At 45.2% G+C, this 20,674-nt stretch overlaps 1 protein-coding gene across 1 annotated transcript in view; it reads left to right on the top strand.

Annotated features, from left to right (window-relative positions):
* LOC133147181 (uncharacterized) overlaps positions 1-20,604 on the top strand; it is a 54,443-nt gene extending 33,839 nt beyond the window's left edge. The window contains exon 4 of the mRNA XM_061271228.1: positions 20,582-20,604. Within this exon, the coding sequence (XP_061127212.1) occupies positions 20,582-20,604 (23 nt within the window). The remainder of the gene's footprint in view (positions 1-20,581) is intronic.
* Positions 20,605-20,674: the final 70 nt, after the last annotated feature.

The following is a 20,674-nucleotide window of genomic DNA, read 5'->3' as shown; positions in this document are numbered from 1 at the left end:
GTCTGTCCACTTACATAATTCTTCTCAAGCACGTGGAGAAGGAATATCCCGGCAGTAAAATTCTGTCTGAGGCCAAACACTACTCTGAACTCCTGCTCTACAATATCAAACAAAAGGTTGGCCAGTGTGACAATCTAGGGATAGGAAATGAATTTTGCTGTTACTATAATACCTATTTTGACATTGTGTTGCTTACTCTTGTCCGGCAGATGAAAAAACCAGAAGAGGTCACAGGCCTGAGTAGCAATGAGGAAGAGAGCCTATTGAGGTCACTGTACCACCCCGATGCTTTCCACAGAAAGATGACGGCGGACAACATCCTGCGGAAGCTCTACATCTTCATTGTTGACGGCGAGAGGGCGCTGAGGCGCAAAGAACGGCGAAGGGGAAAACATGCCAAGGTCTTCGCCATGTTTAGTTTATTGCGGTAGTCACGTCCGCCACTGAAGCCCGTCGGAAATGTTGGGCAAAACATGAAGTGAATTAAGTTGTTGGATCTGCACTGACGTGTCGTAACCCACTGACGGATTGATGATGTATTTGTTTTTGCATGACGCACTGAGTTTTTTAATTTTTTTATTCTGTAGATAACCTATTTATTGCTCATTCAAAAAAGCCATTGTGAATCTAAGACCTTATTTATTGCAAACAGTCGTATGAATTATTTAAAGAAGATATTTATTACATATTATTGTTTTTATACTTGGAGGCATGATAATTATATTTATTTTTTAACGGAATGTATTTTTAAAACATGAATAAAACTATTTGCTTACTTGTGAATTTAACTACTTGATTTATAACACTTTGGCAGGTGTCTTTTGAGAATTTCACTTATTAGATTGAACTACAGAAATCTCTTTTTCTGAGATTCAAAGACATCGTATATATATATATATATATATATTTGCAAAACTGAAATATCGTAAGGCCACTTATGGGCTTTACTGTCAGACATTTATTGACAAAAACATGGAACAGACTTCAAGACAATGTCGTAACAATAACAAATAAATATCTCAGACCAAATTGACTTTCGGGTGGCCAACTCGTCGTGGTCTTCGGGTGGAGGTTGTTGATGCAGGTGCACGTCATCCTTCTTCAACCCCAAAGTAAACTGAAACGAAGCAAAAACAGCCAACGATACATATGTCATTGTTGTTTTTGACTTAATCTGCCATTTTTTTAAGGTTCTCTTTCTACATATTTACCAAACACAAGCGATACATTAACTTCAATACAAAAAAAGGGCACTACCTCAAATACAACTTAGAAAACAGTTTGACTGAAATGGTAGTCATTCAATAAATAAATATACGCACATTTTCTTTTTCAAATTGCAGCCTTTGCGGTTTTGAAAATTGCAGTTGATCACATTGCAACGTCGACTTGAATTCTATTCATCTCTCAGTTTTAATGCACAGACAGACACACGAGAGAAAACGCTGACACAGAAGCAGTGGATGACGCAAATCAGTGTTGCCGCAAGCAGACCTGTTGCTGAGATTGTCTCATGTGTTGAGACGAGCGACACTAGACGGTGTTCAGGTGAACGTCACCACCAAGAATTTACCGATAACGACAGTGGAGTGGTTTTCACTACAGGTAAACAGCTGGCAAATGTGACAAAAATTCCAAAATCTCGTAGAGAAAAGTTCCTACGACAAATAAAAGCACAAGAAAAGTTAAAAGAAAAATTGGAAGTGAGACGTAAAAAACAGGAACTAAAGAGAATGATGAAAAACTCTAAAGAGAGGGAACAGTACAGTCAAATTGCAGAGGTAAGACAAAGGAAATTGGGTTATATTAGAACCCGTTATCAACAGGACAAGCGTTTTTGTGCCAAACAAAAGTCCTATTTTACGCAACGTTGTCAGACGGATCATGAGTTTAAGAAGAAAAACCTTTCCCGTTTCTCACGTCGTTATAGGACAGATGAGTGTTTTACGATGAGACGACGCGCTTACATCACAGAACGTTACCGTGACGATGTTGGGTTTCGAAACAGGCAGCGCTCTTACATGACACGCCGTTATTTAAACAACCCTGAATTCCGATTAAAACATCAGGAAATCATGAGGCACATAATGGCAAAAAAATCTGAGTCACTGAAGACCAAAACAATGCGCAGAGTAAGTACGCTTTTGAAAAAATACTAAGTCATAAACCGACTATGTAGGGAGCGAAATGACTGTGTGCTCATGAAAGCTGTTGAGGTATTCAAAGCCCAAATTAAGAATGGCCCCACATTTGTCTGCACTGTTTGCCACAGAGCATTGTTTCCGAACCAAGTACGCGCTTGTCAACGTAGATTTTATAAGAAAAACAGACATGTTGTTGCAAGTTGTCTCACGGGACAATTTGTCCATATCTGTGATGATGAATGTCAGGCCTCGTGCAGCGTACCAGCTGAAAGAAAACTGGAGTGGATATGTCACACTTGCTATAGTCACCTCAAAGATGGTAAAATGCCTGCACTTGCTGTTGCGAACAATCTCACACTCTCTGATATTCCAAAGGAACTGTGTGGATTGAACATACTGGAGAGACACCTCATTTCCAAATGCATATCATTTGCCAAAATTGTACCTCTTCCCAAAGGTCAACAACGAGCCATTCGTGGAAATGTGGTGTGCGTGCCATCGGAAGTACAAGAGACGGTCAATGTCTTGCCCAGACTAAGAAGTAAGTCACAGATGTTGAGAGTGAAACTGAAGAGACGGCTTTGCTACAAAGGCCATCAGTTTTTTCAAACTGTCACTTGGTCTAAGCTAATGAGCGCTCTGATGAAACTGAAACAAGTCCATCCACAGTACAGAGACATAACCATTCGCGACGATGCGGACCTTTGCGACCCAACCCTCACTGACGATGAGAGCAGCTCCGATGAAGCGCAAATGAGCGACAGTGAGTACAATGAGGAAGCTCTGGAGGAGATGTACAGATTTGAAAGTGATGCTCTGTGTGGGATGAACTGTGACTCTCAACATGACAACAGTGGTAACAAACAGCAACAAGAAAATTCGGAAGACGGTGATTAACCAAATGGTGGAGTGATACTTGAATCATGTCTCCAACCCAATGATGTGGCAGAGGAAATTATGAGTTTTACAGAGGGCATTTATTGTGTTGCTCCTGCAGAAAGAAACAACCCAGTAAGTTTTTTCAAGACTCCCAAGCTTGAGGCCATGGCTTTTCCGGTGCAGTTTCCCACTGGTCAGAACACCCTCGATGAAGAGAGAGCAATAAAACTCACACCAAGCAAATATTTCAAAACCCGTCTGTGTTGCGTGGATGAACGCTTTGCTCGAGATACCAACTACTTGTTCTTTGCCCAGTTTGTGACTGAAATTTACCAGGCAACGTCGAGCATGACAATACAGCTGCGCAAAGGTAAGCCTTTTACCAGGGATGGTCGAAGGATAAACAATGCCATGCTTCAGGACAAACGTGAAGTTGAGAAACTGGTGCGCAGCAAAGATGCTGTCCGATTCATGACACCGCTGAGAGGTACGCTATTGGGAGAAAACCACCAAAGATCTTTTTGCTATGATCCGGCAGCTGGGCACACCCACGTTCTTTTGCACATTTTCTGCAATGATCGTCAGACCTGCGCCCGTCGACGACGACAATCGAGATCAACGCAATGACGATCGGTTGGCGTCGAATGCCAAGCTTGTTCCCGTGCTAAATCTGCTGAATGAGCCTGAAACGGCATCCCTGACTTTGCCTCAGCTACTGGCTAAACGTAAGCTCACCGGTGACGAGTACATGAACTGTTTGCGCATGACGGCCTCGTCGAGTTCTGTCGTGCTTAAGCGAGAACCGAAAGACTGCTGGGTCAACAACTACAACCGCCATTTGCTTCTTGCCTTTGATGGAAACCTGGACATCCAATACATCCTGAATGCCTACTCTTGCATCGCATACATCTGCAGCTACATCAGCAAGGCTGAACACGGTCTGAGCCAATACCTGAAATCGGTCATTGAAAACTCCCGCTGCGCGAATGTCAACGAGAGCGATGAAATGAAGCAAATTATGCAAGCGTACTGCAAGAAAAGAGAAGTGAGTGCTCAGGAATGCGTCGCACGTGCGTGCGGCTTGCATATGAAACAGTCCTCCCGCATGGTGGTATTTGTACAAACGAGTGACAATGCGCTGAAAATGAGTTATCCTCTCTCGCTCCTTGAGGGCAAAACGCAGGAATCTCATGAAGTGTGGATGACTGGCCTGCCGGAAAAATACAAATCCAGACCTCAAACAGAGGAATTTGAAGTCATGTGCTTGGCTGATTTTGCATCAATGTGCAGAATTGTTTATGGCAAACAAGCCAAAGGTAAGAATGTTTTGCCTCTGCTGAACGACATGGGCTTTGTCCAGAAAAGAACAGAAAAACATGCGGTCATCAAATACTGCAAATACTCTGAACAAAAGAATCCGGAGGAATATTACTGCTCCTTGCTCAAGCTGTACCTGCCTCATCGTGCTGATTGCCAATTAAAATCTGAACGCTGTCCTTCCTATCAGTTGTTTCATGATAACGCCTGTGTACAGTTACCGTATAACGACTCTGTGGAGCGCGTGTGCCAAATTGTCAGAAGGAACAGAGAAAGGTATGAGAAATACAGTCGAGACATTGACAACGCCATCCAAGAGGTGGAGGAGAGTGGGCTCGTCATAAACGAATGGTGCCACCTGGCTCCCGAGAGTGAGTTGCAAAGACTCGAATGCGTTGAGGAAATGAACGCGAGAGATGAACCGAACGACAACGTGGAGGAAAATGTCCCGGACTATAACGTCAGGTCCAAAACAACGCAAATGTCCATCGTGACAGAGGCTGCAGCCATCGATCCCGCAGTGTTACGCGACATGTATCGTAACCTGAACCAAAAGCAAGCGTCCGTCTTCTACAAGGTCAGAGATTGGTGCATAAAACGTTTTTGTAGCTCAAAGCCCATTGAGCAGTTCTTCTACCACATCAACGGTGGCGCCGGGACCGGCAAATCGCATCTGATCAAGTGTATCCACGCAGAGGCTACCAAAATACTGCAGAGACTACCACGACTGGCTGAGGAGGCCGACATTTCCAAGCAAACGGTTGTTCTCGCAGCTTTCACTGGCACGGCGGCGTTCAACATTTCCGGGGCAACGTTGCATTGTCTACTCAAACTGCCGAGAAGTCTCAAACCCCCGTACCACGGGCTGGGCAATAAACTGGACGAAGTCAGAGCCGAGCTGTCCATCGCCGAAATACTCATCATCGATGAGATTTCCATGGTGTCGAAAGACCTCTTTGCCTACGTGAATGCCAGGTTGAAACAAATCAAAGGAATTAATTTACCTTTCGGTGGCATGTCTGTTCTTGCTGTTGGAGATTCCTTTCAGCTCCCTCCCGTGAGACAGTCCAAACCTCTGTGCGTGTACGATCCTACGCGGCTGGACCACTGGCGTGACGACTTCAAAAAGATCACGCTCACCGCCATCATGAGGCAGAAAGACGATGTCGCCTTTGCCGAACTGCTGAACCGACTCCGCGTCAAAGAAAAGTCAGATGAACTGTCGGAAATGGACAGAGCTCTCCTTGCCACGAGGTACACTCCCCCAGAAATGTGTCCAAAGCATATTCTGCATGTTTTTGCCACCAATAAACAGGTGGATGGCCATAACTCTGCGATGCTGGAACTGTTTCATAAGGACATTGTGCAGATTGACGCGGATGACTACAAGAAAGACAAAGGAACTGGCAGAATGGCAAGGCAAGCTTCCCCTGTGCAAGGCGCTAAGAATGAGCTCCCGGACTCAATCAAAGTTGCCTTGGGTGCTCGTGTTATGATCACACGGAACGTTGATGTTCAATCAGGTCTGTGCAACGGGATGTTTGCAAAAGTTGTCAAATTGGTGAACTATCCAAATGAAGCCCGTGTCCAGAAACTTGGCTTGGAACTCGATCATGTGAGTAACACAGCGCGTGCTGCTAACCCCGTGTACATTGACAGACTGGAGGAGAAGCTGAACAAGGCTGGAGTGACGCGCCGACAGTTTCCCATCAAGCTTGCTTTTGCCTGCACGATCCACAAGGTACAAGGCATGACAACGTCACAGGCTGCAGTTTCGCTGAAAGGTGTTTTCGAACACGGCATGGGGTACGTAGCTCTGAGTAGAGTGACTTCGCTCAGTGGTCTGCATATTCTGCATATGGATGAGAGAAGGCTTCATGCAAATCCACAAATCACTGCTGCTCTTGCTGAGATGGCAGAGGATTCTTTGGAGAGCGTCATGCCCCTCCTTCACATGATGCCGTCGGTAGATCGGGCAAATCACCTGGTTGTCGTCCATCATAACACCGAAGGGCTGTCTTGTCACGTGCAAGATATCGTGTCTCATCACGAACTGCTTTTCGCTGATGTTTTGTGCTTCACAGAGACACACCTCCAAGGATCAGTGGCCGATGGACGTGCTTGCTTGGAAGGCTACACGATGTTTTGCAGGAACCGAAGTGATTCTTACACAAACTGTCCTGACTTGGCTACAAAACGTGGTGGCGGCGTAGGTATTTGTGTCAAAAGTCACATCGCGGCCCAGGAAAAGAAATACGTTCAGGGTGTGACCGACATTGAATTTGTTGTGGTGATGTTGGGATCACCGGTGTTTGAGTCATGTTCCAGTTATTTATTTTCTTTCTGTGTGTTCGCAATTGTCATGGTGATTGTTCTGGTGTTTTTTTAACTCGGCTGTATGTATTTGTTTGTTCACGCTGATTTCTCCGACTGCCCGAAATTTTCCATATTCTCAGTTTATGTGTATATCTGTCATCACAGGGACACGAAGAAAGAATCCAATCTGGCGAAAGCCCGTGCGGCTCTGGACTCAGAGGCCACAGAGCGTGAACGTCTGCAGGTGAAGTTGTCCAAGCTGAAGATTGATTTTGACGAGCTGGAAGCAAGGTGAGGCCCGCCCGGCCATTTTATCAAAAATATGCCAACAACAAAATGGATAGTGGATATTAGTGCTGACATAATTGCTTTGCTGCTGGGGCCACACCCCAAGGAAAATCCTCCTCGTGACTAATTGCAGCTCAATTGGACTTTCAGTTAACCATCCCATAGTCGCACATCAATATAAATAGCGCATTTGACTGCGTCGAGGGTTTAATACTGTTTTTGCTCAGGAAGTCGCATCACATTCAAATCCTTAAAGATGAGCTGGAGTTTGAAAAGAAGCTGCATTCCGCGGTCGGTAATTACCATCACTATCGCTTATTTAATTAATGAAAATAAAGCTGAGTCATTCTCACGTCTCACGTAGGACTTGCGCATGGTCCAAAGCCAGCACGAGTCTCGCATGGTGGAGTTGGGAGCCGGCCAAAAAGTGAAAGATCTGGAGGAGGCTCTGTCTACAGAGAGGGAGCGGACCCAGAACAAGGAGGAGAGGTCTTTTTACAGCTTTAGAACATACCACAACGTTTGCTCTCATAGCAATTAATGTCTCCACGTTTGTCCCCAGGGTACGCCAAACCATGTCGGCCAGCAAAAAGAGGAAACGTCCGAAGGACAGCGAGGGTTTGAGCTCGGGCGGATGCAATGTGCCTCGTCCTAAAATCGCCCAGCAGGTCACTGTGGATGAGCAGCAGGTCACTGTGGATGAGCAGCAGGTCACTCTGGATGAGGTGGACTCGTACGGCAAATATGTCAGACTCCGCAACACAGTTGATGAGGTCAGTGGATGTGTCACAGGGGAACATCTTACGAAATTTGCACATTTTCCAGTAACGACTAACCTGTTGAGATCAATTTCAACTATTAGGATCAGAATTTGGGGAACTGGCAGGTGAAGCTCCAGATTGGATCTTCTGCTCCCATCGTATTCAAGTTTGCTGCAGAATTCATCCGTTTGCTTACATAATCTTCCTGGGGGGCGTTTTCCAACTCCATTAGCTCCTGATACTCATCCAGCTGCTGGTGCATCCGCTCCCACATGTCGGCCATTTCTCGGTCTTTCTCCCTGAGGAGGCTACGCATGGTGTCCCCTCTTTGGAGACAGAGCCTCGTCCAGATCTTTCACTTTTGCATCACGGGCTGCAAGCTAGTGTCAACACAGACTTTTTAAACTTTTGCAGCTGAGACAGATTCTAAGGTCCAAATGATAAATGGTTACCTCTTTTTGAAGGTAGAGTTTAAATTGAAGTTCATGCTGGCTTTGCATCTTCATCAAGGCTTCGGGCAGTTTACTTTCATAATCTTCCTGGGGGGCGTTTTCAAACTCCACCATGCGAGACTCGTGCCGGCGTTTGACCTTGCGCAACTCCTACGTGAGACGTGAGAATGACTCAGCTTTATTCTCATGAATTAAAAATAAGCGATAGTGATGATAATCGTGTAATAAACTGGGAATATGGAAAATGGATGGACGCAGTCAAATGTGCTATTTATGTCCGCCCCTCCTGCTGCAGAATTTAACTAGCTTGAAAGCTAGGGGGCTCCACATCCGCCCCTGCGGAATTTAACTGTTTCTATTTAGTAGAATTAATATTCCTACTCACGGTCTGCTGATTCTCTTCCTCGGAAGATCTCGTCAACCCTCCCGGTGTCCAGCCGGACTGATCGAGACAGTCCCGTCAAAGGGCTTTTGTTTTACCTCGGCCGAGGATTGTCACCTGCGTCGAAGAGCCCGCTGGAACCGTTCAAGGCGTGTCGAGATCCCGGACGAGCCCCCAATTTCTGTCAGGTTTATTTCAATGACTGAATAGCTATTAAGAGAAGAGCAACAGCAAACAAACCACAAGTGAGACAGAATATTAAGTCTTTTCTCGCGAGGAGTGCAGTACAGATAGCTTAATACAATCTCTACACACACTAAATATCTGTAGGCACTCCCGCTCTTTTTATTTGGATTTGCCCTACCCACAGTGTGAGACAAGCCCCTAAAGAAAGGAGGGGGAAAGCATGTGGGCTTTGCCTCGTAAGGAAAAATCACTAGGTGTTTACATACTAATAAAGACATCTGGGAAGAGGAGTTTGAGTGGACTGGATACAGAAGAGAAAACCTTTGACCTCAAGTAAAAACATAGCAAGGAAAGTTTTACGACATTGTGTAGGATGCAACAAACTAAGTTATTTATTACTGGTTATATACATTCCAACCTAATCCTACGATCAAGATAGTTAGGAAACCCTGACTTTAATGGTCACTTGGAGGTTCATCTGGGGTGCAAGACAGCAATGAGGCATGTTGTCTAACAAAGTGGTCTTTTGTTAGAAAGGAACTGTCCTTCCGTGGTACATCATAAAAACAGCAAGGCCAAACAGCAAGCATATAATGCAGTAATATTGCGGTAAGGCATTGATTAGAGAACGCATGATAACATATATATACATTTTTCTAACACCATATGTGGGACTCACGATGGGATCACCGGTGTTTGAGTGATGTTCCAGTTATTTATTTTCTTTCTGTGTGTTCGCAATTGCCATGGTGATAATACTAGCCAACTTACATTGGCTCCCGGTCCATTTAAGATGTGACTTCAAGGTTCTTCTACTAACCTATAAATCGCTGCATGGCTTAGCGCCTTCATATCTCGTCGACCTAGTTGTTCCTTATGTTCCGTCTCGTAACCTTCGTTCGCAAAACGCTACCCTTTTAGCGACACCGAGGGCCAAGAAAATGTCTGCAGGCTCTAGAGCATTTTCTATTCGGGCTCCAGAGCTTTGGAATGCCCTACCAATGGATATTAGGACTGCTACCTCAGTAGAAACATTTAAGACACGTTTAAAGACACATTTCTATGACATGGCCTTTGACTAACCTGTAGTGGCCGATTCGGCTGGAGTTTGTTTTCTCTCCCTCTCCACCCCCTCCCTCCCCCCTCCCCGGCCGGGGAGGTGGTTAGGTGGCACCCATGCTGACAGCGGCTATCTGGATTCTCGTGGGCCAATTCAAGTTTGCCGCAGAATTCATCCTGAAGGCCCACGAGAGTGTCACGGTAATCAAGCTTATCTGGAAGATCTCAGATACAAGGTGCTCAATATTTCAATGACCTTTACATGCATCAGATCTGGGCGGCTGACGCTGGCCGAAACCACAATTCTCCCTCTGATCTAGTCTGGGAGACACAGTCCAACTGGGGACCCGTAGGCCAGGTCCACTTTACCTTGATCAACGCCAACGGAGAGGTGACACATCTTTCAAGCGACAAGAAGCAATATTTCTATTTTGACGTCCGTTTTTCTTCCAGGAAATAAGGATGAGCAAAGCCACTGGCGCACGTTTGGAAGATGATGATGGAAATTCCACTTCCACCGTGGGATAGAGGAAATGGAATTTCGGTTTCTTGTGTGTCTTGACATATGAAGGGATTGACAATAAAGCAGACTTTGACTTTTGACATGGTCACATTAAAAAAATATTGTATACCAATACAATTAAATGGGCTTTTTTTAAATAAAATCTGCTCCGACCTGTTGTGAAATCTAATTGAAATAATTGAAATAAAGTTGTTGTTCTTTAAAAATGATTGAATTCGTCTTTTTTCATTCTGTGTAATTACATTCTGCTGTATGCACCAAAAAAAAAAGAGTGTAATATCGGTTTCATCAGTATATAATTGAAACCGTAAGGTATTCGGAAATCCCTGCGGTCAGTAGAATATATAACGGCTGTGCAATGAGAAGTCAAGACATGTTCCACGAGAGCAGGCGGTCAAGGCAAGAGTAATCTCAACGCAACATGCCCAACATGTGTAAGTCAGTGATGAATGTTTCCTGAATTTTCTTCCTCTTTTGCCATTCATTCATGATTTTCTTCTGCTTCCGCATTAGACACGCAAATTCTCGCGGTGGGCTTGGTGGCTTTTCTAGTACTGCGAGCCAATGGCGCTCCGTTGACAGAAGCGACCACCGTCTTGCCATCAAGCGACACCTCAAGTGAGGAGGAAACGGCGCCCTCTGACCTGCTGACCTCTGCTCATGTTTGGGACTCGGTTCTGGGTACCGCTAAAGAACACCAGAAAGCTGTAAGTGGAAATTCAGAAAGCACCTTCATTGTCTTCTCCTGGCTGTAAAACATATCTGACTTGTGACTAATTTCAATATCAGTTTGATGATGAATTCCAAAACAATGTCAACTTTCATTTACTGGAGCACTACAAAGCACCTCAGTTTCCAGCAAACTGCCCCAGCTCCAACTTTAGCAAGGTAAGAACCAGAAATGGAAAACCACCAGAGGTGGGAGAAAATACAGACACTGACACTTTCCATAATTGTTTGCTAGCATCGGCTTGACTTTTATGCGTAGGTTGAATAGATATTTGTTTTTTAACTGACCTAAATATTCTTTTTTCCAGGAGGCTTGCCTGCACAGGCTGGCCCAAGGTCTGTCCACTTACATAATTCTTCTCAAGCACGTGGAGAAGGAATATCCCGGCAGTAAAATTCTGTCTGAGGCCAAACACTACTCTGAACTCCTGCTCTACAATATCAAACAAAAGGTTGGCCAGTGTGACAATTTAGGGATAGGAAATGAATTTTGCTGTTACTATAATACCTATTTTGACATTGTGTTGCTTACTCTTGTCCGGCAGATGAAAAAACCAGAAGAGGTCACAGGCCTGAGTAGCAATGAGGAAGAGAGCCTATTGAGGTCACTGTACCACCCCGATGCTTTCCACAGAAAGATGACGGCGCACAACATCCTGCGGAAGCTCTACATCTTCATTGTTGACGGCGAGAGGGCGCTGAGGCGCAAAGAACGGCGAAGGGGAAAACATGCCAAGGTCTTCGCCATGTTTAGTTTATTGCGGTAGTCACGTCCGCCACTGAAGCCCGTCGGAAATGTTGGGCAAAACATGAAGTGAATTAAGTTGTTGGATCTGCACTGACGTGTCGTAACCCACTGACGGATTGATGATGTATTTGTTTTTGCAGGGCGCACTGAGTTTTTTAATTTTTTTATTCTGTAGATAACCTATTTATTGCTCATTCAAAAAAGCCATTGTGAATGTAAGACCTTATTTATTGCAAACAGTCGTATGAATTATTTAAAGAAGATATTTATTACATATTATTGTTTTTATACTTGAAGGCATGATAATTATATTTATTTTTTAAACGGAATGTATTTTTAAAACATGAATAAAACTATTTGCTTACTTGTGAATTGAACTACTTGATTTATAACACTTTGGCAGGTGTCTTTTGAGAATTTCACTTATTAGATTGAACTACAGAAATCTCTTTTTCTGAGATTCAAAGACATCGTATATATATATATATATATATATATTTGCAAAACTGAAATATCGTAAGGCCACTTATGGGCTTTACTGTCAGACATTTATTGACAAAAACATGGAACAGACTTCAAGACAATGTCGTAACAATAACAAATAAATATCTCAGACCAAATTGACTTTCGGGTGGCCAACTCGTCGTGGTCTTCGGGTGGAGGTTGTTGATGCAGGTGCACGTCATCCTTCTTCAACCCCAAAGTAAACTGAAACGAAGCAAAAACAGCCAACGATACATATGTCATTGTTGTTTTTGACTTAATCTGCCATTTGTTTTAAGGTTCTCTTTCTACATATTTACCAAACACAAGCGATACATTAACTTCAATACAAAAAAAGGGCACTACCTCAAATACAACTTAGAAAACAGTTTGACTGAAATGGTAGTCATTCAATAAATAAATATACGCACATTTTCTTTTTCAAATTGCAGCCTTTGCGGTTTTGAAAATTGCAGTTGATCACATTGCAACGTCGACTTGAATTCTATTCATCTCTCAGTTTTAATGCACAGACAGACACACGAGAGAAAACGCTGACACAGAAGCAGTGGATGACGCAAATCAGTGTTGCCGCAAGCAGACCTGTTGCTGAGATTGTCTCATGTGTTGAGACGAGCGACACTAGACGGTGTTCAGGTGAACGTCACCACCAAGAATTTACCGATAACGACAGTGGAGTGGTTTTCACTACAGGTAAACAGCTGGCAAATGTGACAAAAATTCCAAAATCTCGTAGAGAAAAGTTCCTACGACAAATAAAAGCACAAGAAAAGTTAAAAGAAAAATTGGAAGTGAGACGTAAAAAACAGGAACTAAAGAGAATGATGAAAAACTCTAAAGAGAGGGAACAGTACAGTCAAATTGCAGAGGTAAGACAAAGGAAATTGGGTTATATTAGAACCCGTTATCAACAGGACAAGCGTTTTTGTGCCAAACAAAAGTCCTATTTTACACAACGTTGTCAGACGGATCATGAGTTTAAGAAGAAAAACCTTTCCCGTTTCTCACGTCGTTATAGGACAGATGAGTGTTTTACGATGAGACGACGCGCTTACATCACAGAACGTTACCGTGACGATGTTGGGTTTCGAAACAGGCAGCGCTCTTACATGACACGCCGTTATTTAAACAACCCTGAATTCCGATTAAAACATCAGGAAATCATGAGGCGCATAATGGCAAAAAAATCTGATTCACTGAAGACCAAAACAATGCGCAGAGTAAGTACGCTTTTGAAAAAATACTAAGTCATAAACCGACTATGTAGGGAGCGAAATGACTGTGTGCTCATGAAAGCTGTTGAGGTATTCAAAGCCCAAATTAAGAATGGCCCCACATTTGTCTGCACTGTTTGCCACAGAGCATTGTTTCCGAACCAAGTACGCGCTTGTCAACGTAGATTTTATAAGAAAAACAGACATGTTGTTGCAAGTTGTCTCACGGGACAATTTGTCCATATCTGTGATGATGAATGTCAGGCCTCGTGCAGCGTACCAGCTGAAAGAAAACTGGAGTGGATATGTCACACTTGCTATAGTCACCTCAAAGATGGTAAAATGCCTGCACTTGCTGTTGCGAACAATCTCACACTCTCTGATATTCCAAAGGAACTGTGTGGATTGAACATACTGGAGAGACACCTCATTTCCAAATGCATATCATTTGCCAAAATTGTACCTCTTCCCAAAGGTCAACAACGAGCCATTCGTGGAAATGTGGTGTGCGTGCCATCGGAAGTACAAGAGACGGTCAATGTCTTGCCCAGACTAAGAAGTAAGTCACAGATGTTGAGAGTGAAACTGAAGAGACGGCTTTGCTACAAAGGCCATCAGTTTTTTCAAACTGTCACTTGGTCTAAGCTAATGAGCGCTCTGATGAAACTGAAACAAGTCCATCCACAGTACAGAGACATAACCATTCGCGACGATGCGGACCTTTGCGACCCAACCCTCACTGACGATGAGAGCAGCTCCGATGAAGCGCAAATGAGCGACAGTGAGTACAATGAGGAAGCTCTGGAGGAGATGTACAGATTTGAAAGTGATGCTCTGTGTGGGATGAACAGTGACTCTCAACATGACAACAGTGGTAACAAACAGCAACAAGAAAATTCGGAAGACGGTGATCAACCAAATGGTGGAGTGAAACTTGAATCATGTCTCCAACCCAATGATGTGGCAGAGGAAATTATGAGTTTTACAGAGGGCATTTATTGTGTTGCTCCTGCAGAAAGAAACAACCCAGTAAGTTTTTTCAAGACTCCCAAGCTTGAGGCCATGGCTTTTCCGGTGCAGTTTCCCACTGGTCAGAACACCCTCGATGAAGAGAGAGCAATAAAACTCACACCAAGCAAATATTTCAAAACCCGTCTGTGTTGCGTGGATGAACGCTTTGCTCGAGATACCAACTACTTGTTCTTTGCCCAGTTTGTGACTGAAATTTACCAGGCAACGTCGAGCATGACAATACAGCTGCGCAAAGGTAAGCCTTTTACCAGGGATGGTCGAAGGATAAACAATGCCATGCTTCAGGACAAACGTGAAGTTGAGAAACTGGTGCGCAGCAAAGATGCTGTCCGATTCATGACACCGCTGAGAGGTACGCCGGCCTATTGGGAGAAAACCACCAAAGATCTTTTTGCTATGATCCGGCAGCTGGGCACACCCACGTGCTTTTGCACATTTTCTGCTGCCGAAATGCGTTGGGAAGAGGTCATCACCGCCATCAAAGCGCAACAAGGTGAAGTAGTGAATTTCACCCAACTTGACTGGGCTACCAAGTGTGAGATCCTACGCAGCAATCCTGTGACGACGATGCGCATGTTTGACAAGCGTGTGGAAGCTCTGTTCAGAGATTTGATCCTCTCTCCGGCGCAACCGATTGGTGAGGTCGTCGACTACTTTTACCGACTGGAGTTTCAACACAGAGGAAGTCCTCACATTCATTGCCTCATATGGGTTCGAGGTGCCCCTGTATTTGAGGAAGCCACGGATGGAGCCATCTGTCATTTTGTGTCTCGCTACATCTCGGCCGAGCTGCCGGACCCGCAGAAGGAACCGGAATTGTACAAAAAGGTCACAGAGGTTCAGATGCACAGCAAAAGTCACTCCAAATCGTGCGTCAAACACCAAGGTGCAAATTGCCGCTTTGGATTCCCCAAACAACCGTGCGATGAAACAATGATCGTCAGACCTGCGCCCGTCGACGACGACAATCGAGATCAACGCAATGACGATCGGTTGGCGTCGAATGCCAAGCTTGTTCCCGTGCTAAATCTGCTGAATGAGCCTGAAACGGCATCCCTGACTTTGCCTCAGCTAGTGGCTAAACGTAAGCTCACCGGTGACGAGTACATGAACTGTTTGCGCATGACGGCCTCGTCGAGTTCTGTCGTGCTTAAGCGAGAACCGAAAGACTGCTGGGTCAACAACTACAACCGCCATTTGCTTCTTGCCTGGGATGGAAACCTGGACATCCAATACATCCTGAATGCCTACTCTTGCATCGCATACATCTGCAGCTACATCAGCAAGGCTGAACACGGTCTGAGCCAATACCTGAAATCGGTCATTGAAAACTCCCGCTGCGCAAATGTCAACGAGAGCGATGAAATGAAGCAAATTATGCAAGCGTACTCCAAGAAAAGAGAAGTGAGTGCTCAGGAATGCGTCGCACGTGCGTGCGGCTTGCATATGAAACAGTCCTCCCGCATGGTGGTGGTATTTGTACAAACGAGTGACAATGCGCTGAAAATGAGTTATCCTCTCTCGCTCCTTGAGGGCAAAACGCAGGAATCTCATGAAGTGTGGATGACTGGCCTGCCGGAAAAATACAAATCCAGACCTCAAACAGAGGAATTTGAAGTCATGTGCTTGGCTGATTTTGCATCAATGTGCAGAATTGTTTATGGCAAACAAGCCAAAGGTAAGAATGTTTTGCCTCTGCTGAACGACATGGGCTTTGTCCAGAAAAGAACAGAAAAACATGCGGTCATCAAATACTGCAAATACTCTGAACAAAAGAATCCGGAGGAATATTACTGCTCCTTGCTCAAGCTGTACCTGCCTCATCGTGCTGATTGCCAATTAAAATCTGAACGCTGTCCTTCCTATCAGTTGTTTCATGATAACGCCTGTGTACAGTTACCGTATAACGACTCTGTGGAGCGCGTGTGCCAAATTGTCAGAAGGAACAGAGAAAGGTATGAGAAATACAGTCGAGACATTGACAACGCCATCCAAGAGGTGGAGGAGAGTGGGCTCGTCATAAACGAATGGTGCCACCTGGCTCCCGAGAGTGAGTTGCAAAGACTCGAATGCGTTGAGGAAATGAACGCGAGAGATGAACCGAACGACAACGTGGAGGAAAATGTCCCGGACTATAACGTCAGGTCCAAAACAACGCAAATGTCCATCGTGACAGAGGCTGCAGCCATCGATCCCGCAGTGTTACGCGACATGTATCGTAACCTGAACCAAAAGCAAGCGTCCGTCTTCTACAAGGTCAGAGATTGGTGCATAAAACGTGTGTGTAGCTCAAAACCCATTGAGCAGTTCTTCTACCACATCAACGGTGGCGCCGGGACCGGCAAATCGCATCTGATCAAGTGTATCCACGCAGAGGCTACCAAAATACTGCAGAGACTACCACGACTGGCTGAGGAGGCCGACATTTCCAAGCAAACGGTTGTTCTCGCAGCTTTCACTGGCACGGCGGCGTTCAACATTTCCGGGGCAACGTTGCATTGTCTACTCAAACTGCCGAGAAGTCTCAAACCCCCGTACCACGGGCTGGGCAATAAACTGGACGAAGTCAGAGCCGAGCTGTCCATCGCCGAAATACTCATCATCGATGAGATTTCCATGGTGTCGAAAGACCTCTTTGCCTACGTGAATGCCAGGTTGAAACAAATCAAAGGAATTAATTTACCTTTCGGTGGCATGTCTGTTCTTGCTGTTGGAGATTTCTTTCAGCTCCCTCCCGTGAGACAGTCCAAACCTCTGTGCGTGTACGATCCTACGCGGCTGGACCACTGGCGTGACGACTTCAAAAAGATCACGCTCACCGCCATCATGAGGCAGAAAGACGATGTCGCCTTTGCCGAACTGCTGAACCGACTCCGCGTCAAAGAAAAGTCAGATGAACTGTCGGAAATGGACAGAGCTCTCCTTGCCACGAGGTACACTTCCCCAGAAATGTGTCCAAAGCATATTCTGCATGTTTTTGCCACCAATAAACAGGTGGATGGCCATAACTCTGCGATGCTGGAACTGTTTCATAAGGACATTGTGCAGATTGACGCGGATGACTACAAGAAAGACAAAGGAACTGGCAGAATGGCAAGGCAAGCTTCCCCTGTGCAAGGCGCTAAGAATGAGCTCCCGGACTCAATCAAAGTTGCCTTGGGTGCTCGTGTTATGATCACACGGAACGTTGATGTTCAATCAGGTCTGTGCAACGGGATGTTTGCAAAAGTTGTCAAATTGGTGAACTATCCAAATGAAGCCCGTGTCCAGAAACTTGGCTTGGAACTCGATCATGTGAGTAACACAGCGCGTGCTGCTAACCCCGTGTACATTGACAGACTGGAGGAGAAGCTGAACAAGGCTGGAGTGACGCGCCGACAGTTTCCCATCAAGCTTGCTTTTGCCTGCACGATCCACAAGGTACAAGGCATGACAACGTCACAGGCTGCAGTTTCGCTGAAAGGTGTTTTCGAACACGGCATGGGGTACGTAGCTCTGAGTAGAGTGACTTCGCTCAGTGGTCTGCATATTCTGCATATGGATGAGAGAAGGCTTCATGCAAATCCACAAATCACTGCTGCTCTTGCTGAGATGGCAGAGGATTCTTTGGAGAGCGTCATGCCCCTCCTTCACGTGATGCCGTCGGTAGATCGGGCAAATCACCTGGTTGTCGTCCATCATAACACCGAAGGGCTGTCTTGTCACGTGCAAGATATCGTGTCTCATCACGAACTGCTTTTCGCTGATGTTTTGTGCTTCACAGAGACACACCTCCAAGGATCAGTGGCCGATGGACGTGCTTGCTTGGAAGGCTACACGATGTTTTGCAGGAACCGAAGTGATTCTTACACAAACTGTCCTGACTTGGCTACAAAACGTGGTGGCGGCGTAGGTATTTGTGTCAAAAGTCACATCGCGGCCCAGGAAAAGAAATACGTTCAGGGTGTGACCGACATTGAATTTGTTGTGGTGATGTTGGGATCACCGGTGTTTGAGTGATGTTCCAGTTATTTATTTTCTTTCTGTGTGTTCGCAATTGTCATGGTGATTGTTCTGGTGTTTTTTTAACTCGGCTGTATGTATTTGTTTGTTCACGCTGATTTCTCCGACTGCCCGAAATTTTCCATATTCTCAGTTTATGTGTATATCTGTCATCTCAGGGACACGAAGAAAGAATCCGATCTGGCGAAAGCCCGTGCGGCTCTGGACTCAGAGGCCACAGAGCGTGAACGTCTGCAGGTGAAGTTGTCCAAGCTGAAGATTGATTTTGACGAGCTGGAAGCAAGGTGAGGCCCGCCCGGCCATTTTATCAAAAATATGCCAACAACAAAATGGATAGTGGATATTAGTGCTGACACAATTGCTTTGCTGCTGGGGCCACACCCCAAGGAAAATCCTCCTCGTGACTAATTGCAGCTCAATTGGACTTTCAGTTAACCATCCCATATGTGGGACTCACGATGGGATCACCGGTGTTTGAGTGATGTTCCAGTTATTTATTTTCTTTCTGTGTGTTCGCAATTGTCATGGTGATAATACTAGCCAACTTACATTGGCTCCCGGTCCATTTAAGATGTGACTTCAAGGTTCTTCTACTAACCTATAAATCGCTGCATGGCTTAGCGCCTTCATATCTCGTCGACCTAGTTGTTCCTTATGTTCCGTCTCGTAACCTTCGTTCGCAAAACGCTACCCTTTTAGCGACACCGAGGGCCAAGAAAATGTCTGCAGGCTCTAGAGCATTTTCTATTCGGGCTCCAGAGCTTTGGAATGCCCTACCAATGGATATTAGGACTGCTACCTCAGTAGAAACATTTAAGACACGTTTAAAGACACATTTCTATTACATGGCCTTTAACTAACCTGTAGTGGCCGATTCGGCTGGAGTTTGTTTTTTCTCCCTCTCCAGCCCCTCCCTCCCCCCTCCCCGGCCGGGGAGGTGGTTAGGTGGCACCCATGCTGACAGCGGCTATCTGGATTCTCGTGGGCCAATTCAGGATGGGGGAACTGCAGCTCAACCTCCTCGAAGACACTGCCAGGACAATTGAGGGCTCCTTCGGCAGCCCTCTGCTATGACATGGACATCCACTTTTTATTTAATTGATTTTCATGTTGTATCATTAGTGCCCTCTCTGCATCCATTTCAACCTGGTGATCCTGAAAGGGGGATCCTTCCATCTGTGGTCCCTTCTCAAGGTTTCTCATTTTCCCCTGGTAGGGGTTTTTAAGTTTTTCCTTGCCCTTTTGGGAGCTTAAGATCAGGGGATGCTTTGAGAATAATTGTCAATTTCTGTCTATGTGAAGCCCTTTGAGACTGCTTGTGATTTAGGGCTATACAAATAAACTTGACTTGATTGTTCTGGTGTTTTTTTAACTCGGCTGTATGTATTTGTTTGTTCACGCTGATTTCTCCGACTGCCCGAAATTTTCCATATTCTCAGTTTATGTGTATATCTGTCATCACAGGGACACGAAGAAAGAATCCAATCTGGTGAAAGCCCGTGCGGCTCTGGACTCAGAGGCCACAGAGCGTGAACGTCTGCAGGTGAAGTTGTCCAAGCTGAAGATTGATTTTGACGAGCTGGAAGCAAGGTGAGGCCCGCCCGGCCATTTTATCAAAAATATGCCAACAACAAAATGGATAGTGGATATTAGTGCTGACATAATTGCTTTGCTGCTGGGGCCACACCCCAAGGAAAATCCTCCTCGTGACTAATTGCAGCTCAATTGGACTTTCAGTTAACCATCCCATAGTCGCACATCAATATAAATAGCGCATTTGACTGCGTCGAGGGTTTAATACTGTTTTTGCTCAGGAAGTCGCATCACATTCAAATCCTTAAAGATGAGCTGGAGTTTGAAAAGAAGCTGCATTCCGCGGTCGGTAATTACCATCACTATCGCTTATTTAATTAATAAAAATAAAGCTGAGTCATTCTCACGTCTCACGTAGGACTTGCGCATGGTCCAAAGCCAGCACGAGTCTCGCATGGTGGAGTTGGAAGCCGGCCAAAAAGTGAAAGATCTGGAGGAGGCTCTGTCTACAGAGAGGGAGCAGACCCAGAACTAGGAGGAGAGGTCTTTTTACAGCTTTAGAACATACCACAACGTTTCCTCTCATAGCAAATAATGTCTCCACG

Source organism: Syngnathus typhle, unplaced genomic scaffold (genome assembly GCF_033458585.1).
Source record: "Syngnathus typhle isolate RoL2023-S1 ecotype Sweden unplaced genomic scaffold, RoL_Styp_1.0 HiC_scaffold_34, whole genome shotgun sequence".
Taxonomy (NCBI): Eukaryota; Metazoa; Chordata; class Actinopteri; order Syngnathiformes; family Syngnathidae; genus Syngnathus; species Syngnathus typhle.
This window is presented reverse-complemented; position numbering and strand designations above follow the sequence as displayed.